Raw genomic sequence first — 15,583 nt, 5'->3', positions numbered from 1 at the left:
TATTTACCACTAATCATTGAACAATTCTTTTGTTTCCGTTTCCTAGTCTTCACTTTGTCGACCTTCTATATTCAGTGCTCTTGACCAGCATTTTATTACAGGAGGGTTACACTACCAAGCCAAGACTGGGTGACTAATGCTTACCTTGGACACCTTTTGCTGCAAGCAGAAACAACATTGCTTCAGGGGTAACTGGAGCCATATGGTTGGCTATGATTGACCATATCCAAGTCACTAATTAGCATGTGGCCCAAAAGAGTGAGAGATCAAAAAATCAAATTAAGACCTGTTGAAGATGAAGTTTGTGGCACTATCACGGTGTTAGGATATGGGGAAAAGAATTGGTCATGTGTCTGCAGTCAAATTGTGAGGACTTTCTCAATTATGAATAAGGCAAAGCCATCAGTCTATTCTTTACGATACACGGAAAGAAAAACACGTAAGTACTGGGTGGGGGTCTCATATCTATCAGCTAAAGATTGTGATAGGTGGTCAGAAATTATCTGCTAAGTAAACTAGGTACAATACCCGAGTTACAGATATAAAGAAATGGTGATGATGACATCTCAATTATATATTGTGTATGTAACTTTTGAACTTCTTTGTGGAAACTATGATAATGAACTGGTTTGAACAAGGAATTGAATCTCTACTGATACAGTCATAAAACTATGATTATACAAGAGATTTATTCTTCATAGAAATCATAGAAACCCTACAGTGCAGAAGGAGGCCATTCGGCCCATCGAGTCTGCACCGACCACAATCCCACCCAGGCCTTAGCCCCACATATTTACCCACTAATCCCTCTAACCTACACATCTCAGGACTCTAAGGGGCAATTTTTAACCCGGCCAATCAACCTAACCCGCACATCTTTGGACTGTGGGAGGAAACCGGAGCACCCGGAGGAAACCCACGCAGACACGAGGAGAATGTGCAAACTCCACACAGACAGTGACCCGAGCCGGGAATCGAACCTGGGACCCTGGAGCTGTGAAGCAGCAGGGCTAACCACTGTGCTACCGTGCCGCCCTTCTTGGTCCTATTGAACATGTAGAGGGTAAAATTCTTAAGGAGTATCTCAAACAACTGTGGCGTTCATGTATCCTGTACCTCCTATATCAAGGGGGTTAGCCAGCCCGACTATCTGCCCCTCTACAGTGGCTATATTTGCAGGCAGGTGATCCTGGAGAGGGTACACACGGTATCTGCCAGCACCATCAAGCCTTCGTTGGCCGGTGGTCACCAGGAGAACTGGGCGTTTTATTGACCCCTTTAACCACATTTTGGTTTAATGCTTTAGGCTTCCTTTGTGATTTGTTTTTGTTCAATGTGGCATTCCTTTAAGGGGCTGCGCTTTTCATTTGGCCCTCAGTTTGTTTAAGTTAATTTAATTAGTTCAATCAATATAGTATAACACACGGACGGTGGAAGGCAGAGGAAAGTGGACAGCTGCTTTTTTCAGGAAGGTAGGAGGGTTTACCTCCTTTGGGGGTGCACTGTGTGCATTGGGGACACCATGCAAACATGGTACAGCTTTGTGCCACCTCCTGCTTCCTAAAAAACAATCCCCAACCTCACCTCCCCAGGGTCTATAATCATTCCTCATCCACAAGACCTTGAAATTTACCTCTGATAGGTGGTAAATTCTGGTCAAGTGGTCAGAAATTATCCGCCAAGTAAACTCGGTGCTTGAGTTACAGATATTAAAAAATGGTGATGATGGCACCTCAATTATATATTGTGCATGTAACATTTGGACTTCTTTGTGGAAACTATGATAATGAACGGGTCTGGTCACCATGGTCTTCTTGAGACTGAGTGTAGCCCTAGCAGCGCTCACTGTTGACTTCTGGCGTGGCTGAGACTATTCAGATGCCGGCTAATCAGATTGGCCGGCAGCTCTAGAGGGAAGGTCCTCCTGTCCCTGAAGGGCAGAAGTCCAATTTCATCTTGTTAAGGCTGCTCCCAGCATATTATCACTGTGGGCAGCTTTTTTTAAAAAAAGTTGGTCGCAACCAATACACCAGAACTTCTGTAAAATTCAGCCCCATGGTTCAGGTATTTGCTGAAATAACAGGTGGTGTGTGATTTGTATCTTTTTGATTTGTTTTCATGGCCACATTGGGAAACAGTTAATCAAGGCAGTTTTGAGATAACGAACAATGGAAGAACAGGATGAAAACAAGGTGGTACCTGCTGTGTTGAAGGAGTATATATTTTCTCTGGGTGTTTTTCACAAGTCTCATAATTAATTATCAACGAGAGTTATGAGAAACAGCATATAAAGACACTCAAGAAACTGAACTCTATCCAAGACAAAGCAGACCTTCCTGTTAGGTATCCCACTATCTTGAACATTCGCTCCCTCAATCACTAGCGCACAGTGGCTGCAATGTGTGTCACCTACAAGATGCAATGTAGCCAAGGTTCCTTCGACAGTACCTTCCAAACCTATAACCTCTCCTACCTAGAAGATCAAGGACATCAGACATAGAACCACACTTGGAAATATATCAGCATTTCATCAATATTACTGGGTCAAAATCCTGGAAGTCTTTCCTTAAATGCATTGTGGGTGCACCTACACCACATGGAGTGCAGCAATTAGAGAAGGTAGCTTAACAGCACCTTCTCAAGGGGAATGGTGGCCGGTTACACTCACGTCCCATGAGGGATGCAGTATTGTTCACATCACAGAGGGATGCAGTATTGGCTAGGAATGATGACAAAGTTATGTGGGGAAAGAAAACAGTTGCATGGTATATTCCTCTGTGTGACTACTGCTTAAAGATATTGGGCGGGATTTTATGGCCTCGCTCGTCCCGAAACCGTAAAATCTCGCCGAAGTCAACAGACCTTTCCATGGTCTGCCCCTCGCCCGCTATGATTCCCGTGACAGGCAGAACTGGAAAATTCACCCCATTGTGTGCGTATCTGGACTTGATTTAATGCAAATAAATAAGAGCCACTGCAAACTATCTTCTGGTGTCAGAAACTTATTACAATTTCCACAGTAACCATAAATAATAGATCTTTTTTTCAGAATAATGTATCATTATGATCACAATGTTTCATTACAACTCAACCAATTTATCTCAAACTTCTCTTTTGTCCTAAATACAAACTAATATAGATATAATTTTATTATCCAACTTCATTTTCAAATACATGCCCTGAGTTTTTTCAGCTAGCTAAGGCTGATAAAGAGCTAAGTAGGATATCTTCAGTGTGAAAGTGCTGTGTAGTTACTGTAATTTTCTTCACATTGCTGAACACACTTGACGAAGTAACTGCGATCACGGATGGCTCCGAGAAGGTCTGTTTGAACCAGACAAATATCATACAGCTCTGAGGTTGGGGCAGTCCTGATTCCAACACCATCCTCCACAAATACCTGGTTATTTGCAAACAAAAAAGGAAAATCACTGATTTGAAAAATATACTATACTTAAAGTATTTTTCAATAAATGATCGATATCAATGAGTGAGGCACAGTATTTTATTAATTCTGAAAACCTCTAACCTTAAGTCATGCCAGTAGTGTGACATAACATGCATGTTATGCGGCACAGTGGCACAGGGGTTAGCACTGCTACCTCACAGCACCAGGGACCTGGGTTTGATTCGCAGCTTGGGTCACTGTCTGTGTGGAATCTGCACATTCTCCCCGTGTCTGTGTGGGTTTCCTCCGGGTGCTCCGGTTTCCTCCCACAGTCCAAAGATGTGCAGGTTAGGTGGATTGGCCCTTAGCATCAGGGGGACTAGCTAGGGTAAATGCATGGGTTTATGGAGATAGGGCCTGGGTGGGATTGTGGTCGGTGCAGACTCAATGGGCTGAATGGCCTCCTTCTGCACTGTAGGGATTGCATGATTCTAAAAGAATATCTGGAAATAATTCATTGGTGAGACATTTTCTTCACAATACAAAAACAGTATCCTGGGTAGAGACTTCAGTGAGAATGCTGGTACAGAACAAACTGTCAAGTAATCTATTTGTGGTGTGACAATTCTGTTGGCAGTGACTGATGGAACAACAACAATATAAAACCCAGCGCAGTATTTAGTCAATTTCAGTCATTCACACCTTTCACACTAAGCAAACAAGATTCTTGCATGGAGTTTTTGCAATTAATTTGCACCACAATATCCTGCCGTTCGTCAGTGAATGACAATGAATTATCATCAGACAACCACTCCATTGTTAACAACTTCTACCAATCGTTGCAAGTCGTCATGTAAGACAAGCATTAGATGTAGCAACTTTTGGATAGCTCTAGTAGTCAAGATGCATTTGATTCGAAGTGAAAGATTTCAAAATTTACATAAATTCTCACAAAGTAGCTGATGGAAATCTGAAATAAAAACAGAAAATGTTGGAAATTCTGATGCTTCAGGTCAATGACCTTTCATCAGATCTGAGAAAAGTTAGAGATGTAATAGGTTCTGAGCAAGAGGTGGGTGGGACAAGGATAAAAGGAAGGCCTGTGGTAGGTTAGGAGAAAAAGAGTTTGAATGAGGTACGGTCTTATAGAGCTAAAGGGAATGTTGATGGGATAAGGAAAGAAACAAAAGATTTGCCACTGTCTGAAAACACAATTAAGAGAAAACTGAAGCGTGCAAAGAATAGGAATCAAAAGGGTTGACAAGAGTTTATGATCTGAAACATTGAACACAATGTGGTGTCCAGAAGGCTGTAAAATGTCTAATTGAAAATTGAGGCGCTACTCTTCAAGCTTACACTGAGCTTCACGGGAACAGTGCAGCAGGCCAAGGACAGAAATGTCAGTGTGAGAGCAAAGTAGCGAATTAAAATGACAGGCCACCAGAAACCTACTTGTGAACTGAATGGAGATGTTCCACAAAGTGCTCACCTAATCTGTGTTTGGTCTCCCCTGTGTAGAGACCAAAAATCATGCCGTGGCAGCACTACTGAAAGTTGTGTCTTTATTCACCTCACTCATAATCAGCCATCAATGTCCAAAATCAGAAATGACTATCCTGTTCACCAAGGGAATGGTTGAGTTAGGAGATGTTTAAGGTAGGGTTGCCGACCCTTCAGAATTAGCCAAGAGTCTCCATGAATTGAAGGTCAATTTCCAGGTCACTGCTGTTAACAATCCTGGAGAAAAATCTTCAGGACATTGTAAAGATTGGTTTATTTTGTCACTTTCTTTGAACTTTTCTTTTTATCAGACAGCAAAATTGAAAATGGGAAAATAGGATGCTTGGCTGACATCCAATTGGGTAATGAATATTTTTGCTTTCTCTTGGCATAGAAAGGCAATGTGTCACAAGGATGGATGTGTTGGCTGACCAGTGGCTGGACAGTGGGGCAAGTCATGTGTTGAAACCTCCAGAAAAACATTTAGTTTCATTTAGCAAGCCCAGTTGTAGGCCAAAATGGAATGGTCTGCGTGCCTGCAAGGGTTTTTCGTATATCTGGATTTTTTCTGTTAAAAGGGGGAGTAGGACCCTTTTTCTGAAACGTATGCAGATTCCCTATGGTATTCCTCAGTGTGTTGACGAGTATTGCAGCACTGCTAAAAGATTTTTATTTAACCTAGCCTGTCCCTTTCAGGTCATTGTTCAAGAACCGTCTAATAGGCAAATCCTGGAAATTGCAATAGATTCAATGAGATCAATTAGAGGGTAGTTGTATCTGCGAGGAAATTTATACCTTCAAGTCAAAAGACCTCAATATGAAATGATGGCATTTACTTGTTTCAGTTTGCACAGAGAGCAAATTTTGACCTCTGTATTTTGGACACAAGACTTTTAGACATCTAAAGTTAGATAAGCACAAAATGTAATACTTGTTATATTTAATAGTGGATTTGCATTAAACTTTATCCTTTGAGATCATCCTGTGTGCAGTGTTAGCAAGCTTTTGTTACACATTACCACAAGCTACACTTAGTCTAATTCTCTCAAGCTGATGTTTTCCACATGCATTTCAATGCAGCTACAATGGATCAGTCCATCATGAGCAAAGCACAATTAAATCCAATTAGAGTGTGGATGGACCTGACTAAAATAACCCAAACTTGCATTTTCCATATCTTTGCAAAACAATCATATGGACTACATTTTTCTTTTGAGGCCATACTATTTTCCAACTCAATTACACCTCTTTTTAAACAGTCTCATCCCATATGAATCCATTGCAGTATCTTTAAATTCACAATGCATTTTAACAAATTAACAGTGGACTGTATAATATTCTGAACATAATTGATGTGACAGCTCCTCTCTCAACATGACACTTCACCTCTAAATTCTGATCTATGTGACAATCTCTGTCACAAATCTCAGAGTCAATGCAATGCTATCATTTGCTTTGATTTTCAGAGGCTTTTGATCAAGTTTCCCATGTGAGGTGTTTAAAGTTAAGGTTTGTGAGAAGTTATTGACTTGGATTAAAAACTTCCTTATAAAATTGAAAGAAGCTGGTGACGATTAATGGAGAAAACCCCAGTGAGGAAGGGGGTGCCAGTGACAATAACTAGTAGCATTTTACAAGATCTTGTTTGAAGAGTTTGCGGGTTCAGTGAAGTTCACTTCTGAAGGCAATCTTGAAAGGTCCTGTTTTTAGAGCCAATGAGTAGGAAAATAAACTTCATGAGATAAAGGCTCTCGAGTGCGAGCTTTTAGTTTTGGAATTAAACAACAAGGTCAACTGCTATTTATAACAAGATACTGTTTCAATTTTGAAATTTGTAGAGGGAACTAGGGGAAAGACCAACTATACACTATCATCTAAAGTTTAAAGTTTATTTTATCAGTCACAAGTAAGGCTTACATTAACACTGCAATGAAGTTGCTGTGAAATTCCCCTAGTCGCCACACTCCGGCGCCTGTTCAGGTCAATGCACCTAACCAGCACGTTTTTCAGACTGTGGGAGGAAACCGGAGCACCCGGGAGGAAACCCACGCAGACACGGGGAGAACGTGCAAACTCCACAGTGACCCAAGCTGGGAATTGAACCTGGGACTCCGTGAGGCAGCCCTATCTCAGATGTATATGTTATGAATGACTAATTATTCAATATAGTACAATGTTTTGTCTCTATCTTTGGTTCTAGATATCATGTAATTGTAAATATATTCAAGCAGTAGGTTAGCCTCTATAAAATTAGGTTTACTAGGTGATATTTTCTACCTTCTGGATTAGTAAAAGATGGAATGGATTTTCAACATAAATGCTAATAACCAGTTTAGTGTGACTGGGTTCTTTGATCATGCTAACCTAGTGTAGGAGAGAGTTGAAGGTAACAGTTGAAGGTGTACTGATGTTACAGAAAGAATGCTCATAAAAGTCACTCTATGTTAAACACAAATGTTCATTATTATTGACTGTTCATGGCAGTGTGAAGCTATCAATGAGCCAAAACAAGCATTAGAAGCGGAATGCTTAATGAAGCCATTTGAGTACAATGTAAATTTTAGCAACGGTAAAACAAGCTGCGTAAACCTTACACATCATGTGTTAAAGGCAACTTTTAAATATGGCTTACTGGTTTGCTGTATACTATTTTGAAAATGACACCAAAAACTCTTAAAATGTCAATGGACCGCAATAAGGATACCTCCAGGATCTAGGATGCTAAGGAATGAACTCAATCAGAGAAAAGATGATGATGAGCCACTGATGGCAGCAACAATCTGGAGTCAGACCTGCGTGATCTCCGCTGATGGCCTACTCCTGCCACCCGCCAGGAAAAGGATCTTCCTTCTCTACCACACGGCCAACATGAGATCCAGATCCGCAACAATGAACTGAGGAGCAACCCCGCTCAGGGGCCCAGACCGCTGGATCTCTTTATTCATTTCACCAACAGCCAGTAACCTCAATGAAAATGAGTCCCACGCTTGATCTGCTCACCTCCATTCCAGGTTCTCATTGGGCTTGAAACCTGTCTCCATATCTATTAAGCAGTCACCCTCATGAAAATAGCAACTTTAATTGGTTTCTCACAGGAGACAAGTTTCTGACCTGAAAACAAACCCAGCTCTTGTTGCCCACCTCATAGAATCATAGAAACCCTACAGTCCAGAAAGAGGCCATTCGGCCCATCGAGTCTGCACCGACCACAATCCCACCCAGGCCCTACCCCCATATCCCTACATATTTTACCCACTAATCTATGCATCCCAGGACACTAAGGGGCAATTTTAGCATGGCCAATCAACCTAACCCGCACATCTTTGGACTGTGGGAGGAAACCGGAGCACCCGGAGGAAACCCACGCAGACACGAGGAGAATGTACAAACTCCACACAGGCAGTGACCCAATCGAACCCAGGTCCCTAGAGCTGTGAAGCAGCAGTGCTAACCACTGTGCTACCGTGCCACCTCCTTGGTGAAAACTCAGTTCCATATCAGATGTAAAGAAATTCTACTTTTATGAGTTCTCAATGCCTTTCTTTGGGGAATCTTCAGTATAATTATTGTTTCTGTACATAGTAACACATTGTTGATTCCAAAAGTTCTCTTGCCAACATTGTCATGCTAAATGGGATAGATTTCAAACTGATCTAGCAACTCAAAACTGGGTTTCATGAGGAACTGTGGGCCATATGCATCAATAGAATTGTATACAACCACAATCGGCGGCCTGGCATATTACCCGCTGCCATCAAACTGGGGAGTGTCAACCCTGGTTGAATGAAGAGTGCAGGCTAGCATGCCAGGGGCAGCACCAGGCACACTTAAAATTGAAATGTCAACCTGGGGAAGCTACAACACAGGACTACTTGCATTCCAAATAAGAAAAGCAGCATGCAATAGACGGAACTAAACATTCCCACAGCCAACTGATTGGATTTAAGCACTGCAGTCCTGCCACAATCAGTCGTCAATGGTGGTAGACAATTAAACAACTCATTGAGGAGGAGGCTTCAAAAATATCCTCATCCTCAATGATGGGGGTGCCCAGGACATAAATGCAAAAGACAAGGCTCAAGCATTTGCAACAATCTTCAGCCTGAAGTGCTGAGTGATGATCCATCCCAGCCTCCTCCGGCAGACCCCAGCATCACAGGTGCCAGTCTTCAGCCAGTTCAACTCACTCCACGTGATATCAAGAAATGGCTGAAGACACTGGATACTGTTATTGCTAAGGGCCCTGACAACAATCCAGCAATAGTACTGAAGACTTGTGCTCCAGAACTAGCTGTTCCCTTATCCAAGCTATTCCAGTACAGCATCTACCCAGCAATGTTGAAAATTGCCCAGGTATAGTCTGTCCATAAAAAGCAGGATAAATCCAACCCAGCCAATTACTACCCCATCAGTCTACTCTCAATCATTGGCAAAATCATTTTGGGCTCATCAACAATGCCATCAAATGGGACTTGTACAGAAACAACCTGCTCACTGATGCTCAATTTGGGATCCGCCAGAGCTATTCAGCTCCTGACCTCAAGACCCCATGTCCTGGTTCAAACATGGACAAAAGAGCTGAACTCGATAGGTGAAGCAAGAATGACTGCCCTTTACATCAAGGCTGCATTTCGCAGAGTATGGCATCAAGAAGCCCGCAAAACTGGAGTCGATTGGAATCAGGGGAAAACTCTCCACTGGTTGGAGTCATACCTAGCACAAAGGAGAATCATCATGGTGGTTGGAGGTCAATCAGCTCAGTCCCAGGACACCATTGCTGGAGTTCTTCAGGGTAGGGTCCCATACCCAATCATGTTCAGCTGCTTCATCAATGGCCTCCCCTCCATCATAAGGTCAGAAGTGGGAATGTTTATAGAAGATTACACAATGTTCAGCATCATTCATGACTCCTCAGATACTGACGCCGATCGTGCCCGTACACAGCAAGACCTGAACAATATCGAGACTTGGGCTGATAAGTAGAAAGTAACATTCTCCCCACACAAGTACTAGGCAATGACCATCTCCAACAAGAGAGAATCCAACCATCTCCCCTTGATTCAATGGTATTACCATTGCGGAATTCCCCACTATCAACATCCTGGGGTTACCACTGACCAGCAACTAAACTGGATCAACTATATAAATATTGTGTCTATGAGAGCAGGTCAGAGGTTGAGAATGCTGCAGCGAGTAACTAACCTCCTGACTCTCCAAAGCCTATATACCATCGACAAGTCAAGAGACAGAAGTGTGATGAAATACTCTCGACTTGCCTGGGTGGGTGCAGCTCTATTAACACTTACGAAGCTCAACTCCATTTAGGACTAAGCAGCCTGTTTGATTGGCACCCTCTCCAATATCCTCTCCTTCCACCACCGACACACAGGGCAGCAGTACGTACCATCTACAAGATGCACAGCATCAACTCACCAAGCTCCTGTGACATCACCTTCCCACCCCGCAATCTCTACCACCTAAAAGGACAAAGGCAGCAGATGCATGGGAACACCACCTGCAAGATCCTTTCCAAGTCACACATCATCCTGACTTGGAATTATATCACCATTCCTGCACTGTTGCTGGGCCAAAATTCTAGAACTCCTTTACTAATAGCATTGGGAGCGTTCCTACAACACATGGACTGCCGCAGTTCAAGAAGGTGACTCACTACCACCTTCTCAAGGGTAATTAAGGATGGATACGTTCTCCCCGTGTGTTTCCTCTGGGTGCTCCGATTTCCTCCCACAGTCCAAAGATGTGCAGTTAGGTTGACTGGCCTTACTAAATTGCCCCTTAGAGTCAGGGGGATCAACAGGGTAAATATGGGGGTTATGGGGATTATTGATGGTGCAGACTCGATGGGCCAAATGGCCTCCTTCTGCACTGTAGGGATTCTATGATTCTAATGCTTTACCAACCAGCAATACCCACATTCAGTGAGTGAATTAAAAAAATATATTCTGCTTGTGCTTAAAGCTATTACCTTCGATCTAATTCCAATCCAGATTTTTTGGAGGTGTTAATTAACAGAGCATTAATTAGTCTATGATTTGTTCACTATTGAAAAAAGGGAGGGCAAACCTGCTAAATTCTTAGTCTAGTCTGAGTTTGTTTATTTGTAACTGTTTCCTCTAATAAGACGCTCAACATCATCCAAATTAAATAATCTTACATCCAATTACTTGTGGTTCTCAACATCTTAACCAGTGACCTACTTAGTGCTCGGCACAACGAGGCCACTCTTTGGTGCTGCTCCCCTTGGGGCCTTGGAGAGTTGGAGGCAACCTGCTCACTCCTTATCTAGCAGCTAAGATGCATATGGTGGTAATCCTCATCATGGAGGTGCCCATGGGGACATCCACAGAGGCTGCTACTGCACTCACATCATTGCAGGGGCAGCCTCCATTACTGTTCCCTGCTGCATAATGATCCCTCAGTCGGAGGGGATGATGATGCTGCCCCATGAGGAATGGCGCTTTTGTCCTCCTCCATGACATCCTTACCCCTTTCCAGGTTCTCTGTATGGTTGGAGGAAGACACAAACTGAGGTGTGTGAGCGTGTGTGTGTTTGTGTGTGTGTGAGAGATGCAGTGGTGTGCAGTATTTTGTAAAATGCTACTAAAGGTCTGCACCTGATCCTTGGTAGATGCCAGATGTGAAAACGTTCAGAGCCAGCATGGTTTTGACCATCACAGGCAGGGAATGGAGATCAGTGCTAGGTGATGCAAGGTCTTGAGCCATGAGGTCACGGGTGTTGGGAGGGCCAAATACCTGGTCAGTTGCAGTCTCTTGACCTGTTCCCATTCATCTCAACATAGCTCTATTTCAGTTGTAAATACTGAGGGTATGGCCTCTGATGTCTTCCTGCCTTTCTTTCCACTGACATGCCCCCTTGCGGCTCAGGGTTCCACTCTGGAAGGTGGTGCCACTGTGCCCAAAGTCCATTGCCAGCTGCAGCCCTTCCTTCTGGACAGGCAACCATCCAATTGTTTGATTGTCCTTTGTAGCCTAGACTTCTGCTCTTCTGCCCCCACAATGCCAGGGGGAGACAAACCAAGCACTGTACCCACTCTTTCCACCACTTGCACAACTCCAAAGGCACTTCCTTATTGAATGCTGACTCCCCCTCTGTCCCACTGACCCTCTATGAGGGCCAGGATGATTCCCTAGAAAGCCATGACTGGCTCCTCACTTTATCCACCTCCCTTCAGCTGATCTGCAACAGAAGATGCATGTGTGCCCCTTTAAATGTTCCACCCTTCATCTTTAACAGGCTCTATCATCATCATGTGTGCCCTGTCCAAAAGCAGTTCCTTAGCTCACTGTCTTCTCCATGTCTCTCTGTCCCGTGTCAGCCTTTTCATTTTCCAATAAATTCCTTTAAATGTCAAGCCATCCAGCATTGATACCCTCTTCCTCTTTTTTCCTTGAAATCTTCCCTCTAAATTGTCTTTTATTAGTCGATTTCCTCTTAAGATGTTCCCTGCCCAATTCCTCTGCCTTTTTCTTGTTACGTTTAGCAAAATTCATTGTTCGTTCACTCTCCTCAGCACTTCTTCATTTGTTACTTTTTCTGTACAACTGATCCTTCTCATTCGCCTCCAAACGCATATTTCAAAGTTATTTAGCAAGTTGGCCTCCTTTTTCCATAAGGTCCAAGACTCATATCCATACAAAAGCATGACTTCAAATCATACTCTTTGCAAGCTGCTTCTCGAATTGTTCATTCAGCTTATTTAGGAAAAGTCACTTTTTACAACAGTCTTTCTCGCTGCTATCCTTGTTCTTATGTCTTTGCTGTCCTGCCATCTGCATATATTATGCTTTCTAAATACTTGAATTCTTGTACTTGCTCTAGCTCTTTTCCTTCTATGAATATATGAATATTTCTTGGTGATTTTGAGATATGCGTCGCTTTAGTTTTGCCGATGCATTCCAAAATTCATGTCTGCTGTTACTAATCTATTCACCAGACCTTGCAATCCTTCTTCTGTACTTGCTTTATCATCTGCAAATCTAACTGATGCTATAATTCGCCCCCCATCTTAATGCCTGATTTTGTGGCTTCAAATGCTTCTTTAATAATTACTTCTGCAAAGACATTTAAGGATACTGGTGATAAGCAACACACTTGTCGAGCTCCTCTTCCAAATGGATATTGTTCAACTCCCCATTGGCTGCTCACACTTTTGCTAGTTGTCCCATGTACAGATTTCTTACGAGTCATCCATCTCTCCAGTTTATTCCAAAGTCTTTCAGCACTGTCAAGAGCTTAAGCCAGTCAAGCCAATCAAATGCTTCTTCAAAATTTACAAAACAAAACATATATTTCTGGTTCAAACTCTAAGCGGTGTTCACGCAATTTTATATTGGTGATTACATCACTTATCCCTTTTCCTCCCTGCAATCCAAACTGGTCTTCTCTGATATAGTTCTGAGCCTTCCCACCCTTTCACTTTATTTCAATTCTCAACACAACTTCTGAAGTATGGACAATCAAACTAATTGTACAAATTGTAAAAATTTCTGAAGATTTCAAACTATTTTAATTGGCTCCAATACAAAGGAAAGTGGGACCCCTGACTTGTCCTCTCTCCTATCCCCCACTTACCCTAACTCAGGCTGGCATAAGCCAGAGATTCAGGGACCCACCCTTCCCCAAGTGTGCATGTTCCGCCATATTTAATCAACCAAAACTACATAGTTTACCAGGACAAAGTGCCAGTAATCTTTTTGCTGTTTGTCCATCTTGGCACAGGCTTGCAGAGTATCTGGTTCCAAATTGGTTGACCTATCATCATGGGCCACAATGGTTTCTACTTGTTTTATATCTGACTTTTACTACTCTGATGAAAGATCATCCAGCTGGAAGACTGACTATGTTTCTCATTCTGTAGAACTGCCTGACCTGGTTTCATTCAATAAGGAATTTTTGTTCATTGCGACAGGTCACACAAAATAACAAAGATTTCCTACTCGGATGGTCTCAAACCACTGACCTTGAACATGCTGATCAATTGCGTCAGAGACTTACTGGGAGCCAGATAAAATTTTCAGCTCATCCATGCCTACCACATGGATGATTTACCATCTTCTGTAGTGGATTCGAGCCTGGAACCCCAGAGCATTGCCCTAGGTTTATGGATTACCAGTTCAGTGATCTATACCACTAGGCCACCGCCACCCACCCCCCCCCCCCCCCCCCCTCTCATTTTAATGGCAGTAATGAGTGGCAGAGTATGAAAAAGCAGCTGAAAATTAGGCAGGGACTTGTGACACTGGCTCCCAGGAACACATGTCCACATCCTAACTGTAACAATGACAGTGATACCAGAAATCACATTTTCCATCATTAACGCCTCAACAAAAATAGATGCTAACAATGTCTGTAAATGTTGCTGGGAGACATAGAATGGAACCAAACCTTTAAATAGAGGTCTGTCAAAAGGTTTTGGCACTTAATTAAAGAATTTTTTCTGCAAGAAAATGTCTGCCACTTTAAGCAGCTGCAGATGGTTGGCTCCTGAAGCAGTCATTTCAGTAACTTCCCCCAGCAAGATGCCCTAAAATCATTTAAACTGGACTAATTCCAGGAAATTTACCACGATCAAACAGCAGTTAAATAGATGGGTACAACAAATGTTACTAACAAGATTGACAAAGGAGAGTCGATGGACGTAGTATATTTGGATTTTTAGAAGGCTTTTGATAAAGTCTTCCACAGGAGGTTAATTAGCAAAATAAAAGCACATGGGATAGAAGGCAATATACAGGTATGGATTCAAGATTGGCTAACAGGCAGGAAAAAGAGAGTAGGAATAAACAGGTCATTCTCGTGTTGGCAGACTGTGACTTGTGGGATACCATGAGGATCAGTTCTCGGGCTCCAACTGTTCACAAGATACATCAATGATTTGGATGTGGGTACCAAATGTAATATTTCCAAGTTTGTGGATGATACAAAGCTAGGCAGGAATGTGTGTTGTGAGGAAGATGTAAAGTGGCTACAGCAGGATTTGGACAGACTTAAATGAGTGGGCAAGAACATGGCAGATGGAATATAATGTGGAAAAATGTGACATAATCCACATCGGTAGAAGAAACAGATGTGCGGTGTATTTCCTAAAAGCTAAGAAATTAGAAAGTGTAGATGTACCAAGGGGCCAGGATGTTTTTGTCCATAAGTCACCGAAGGCTAACATACAGATGCAGCAAGCAATTTGGAAGACTGGTGGAGTGTTAGCCTTTATCACAAGAGGATTTGAGTACAGAAGTAGAAAGGTCTTCTTCAATTGTATTGAAGCTTGATTAGACCATGCCAGGAGTACTGTGTGCAGTTTTGGTGCCCTTACCTCAGAAAGGATATTATTGCCATAGAGGGAGCATAACAAAGGTTCATCAGACATGTTCCGGGGATGGAGAGACTGTTTTATGAAGAGAGGTTGGGCCTTAATTTTCTAGAGTTTCGAAGAATGAGAGGTGATCTAATTGAAACCTACAAAATACTTAAACGAATAGATGCAGGCAAGATGTTTCGTTTGGTTGGGGAGTATAGAACCAGGGGGCACAATTTCAAAATAAGGGGGTCACAACTTAGGACCAAAATGAGGAGAGATTTCTTTACACAGGATTGTGAATCTTTGGAATTCTCTACGCCAGAGGGCTGTACAAGGTCAGTCATTGAGTATGTTA

The 15,583-nt window shown here is 42.6% G+C and overlaps 1 protein-coding gene across 2 annotated transcripts in view; it reads right to left on the bottom strand.

The window, feature by feature from the left end:
* Positions 1-2,201: 2,201 nt before the first annotated feature.
* LOC144485055 (uncharacterized) overlaps positions 2,202-15,583 on the bottom strand; it is a 37,655-nt gene continuing 24,273 nt past the window's right edge. The window contains exon 6 of one of the 2 annotated variants that reach the window (XM_078203358.1): positions 2,202-3,400. In XM_078203358.1, coding sequence (XP_078059484.1) covers positions 3,230-3,400 — 171 coding nt within the window. In that variant the 3' untranslated portion in view covers positions 2,202-3,229. The remainder of the gene's footprint in view (positions 3,401-15,583) is intronic. The other variant, XM_078203364.1, reaches the window with a different exon arrangement.

Source organism: Mustelus asterias, chromosome 3, assembly GCF_964213995.1.
Source record: "Mustelus asterias chromosome 3, sMusAst1.hap1.1, whole genome shotgun sequence".
Classification (NCBI taxonomy): domain Eukaryota; kingdom Metazoa; phylum Chordata; class Chondrichthyes; order Carcharhiniformes; family Triakidae; genus Mustelus; species Mustelus asterias.
Note: the sequence above shows the minus strand (reverse complement) of the source record. Positions and strands in the feature narration are given on the sequence as shown.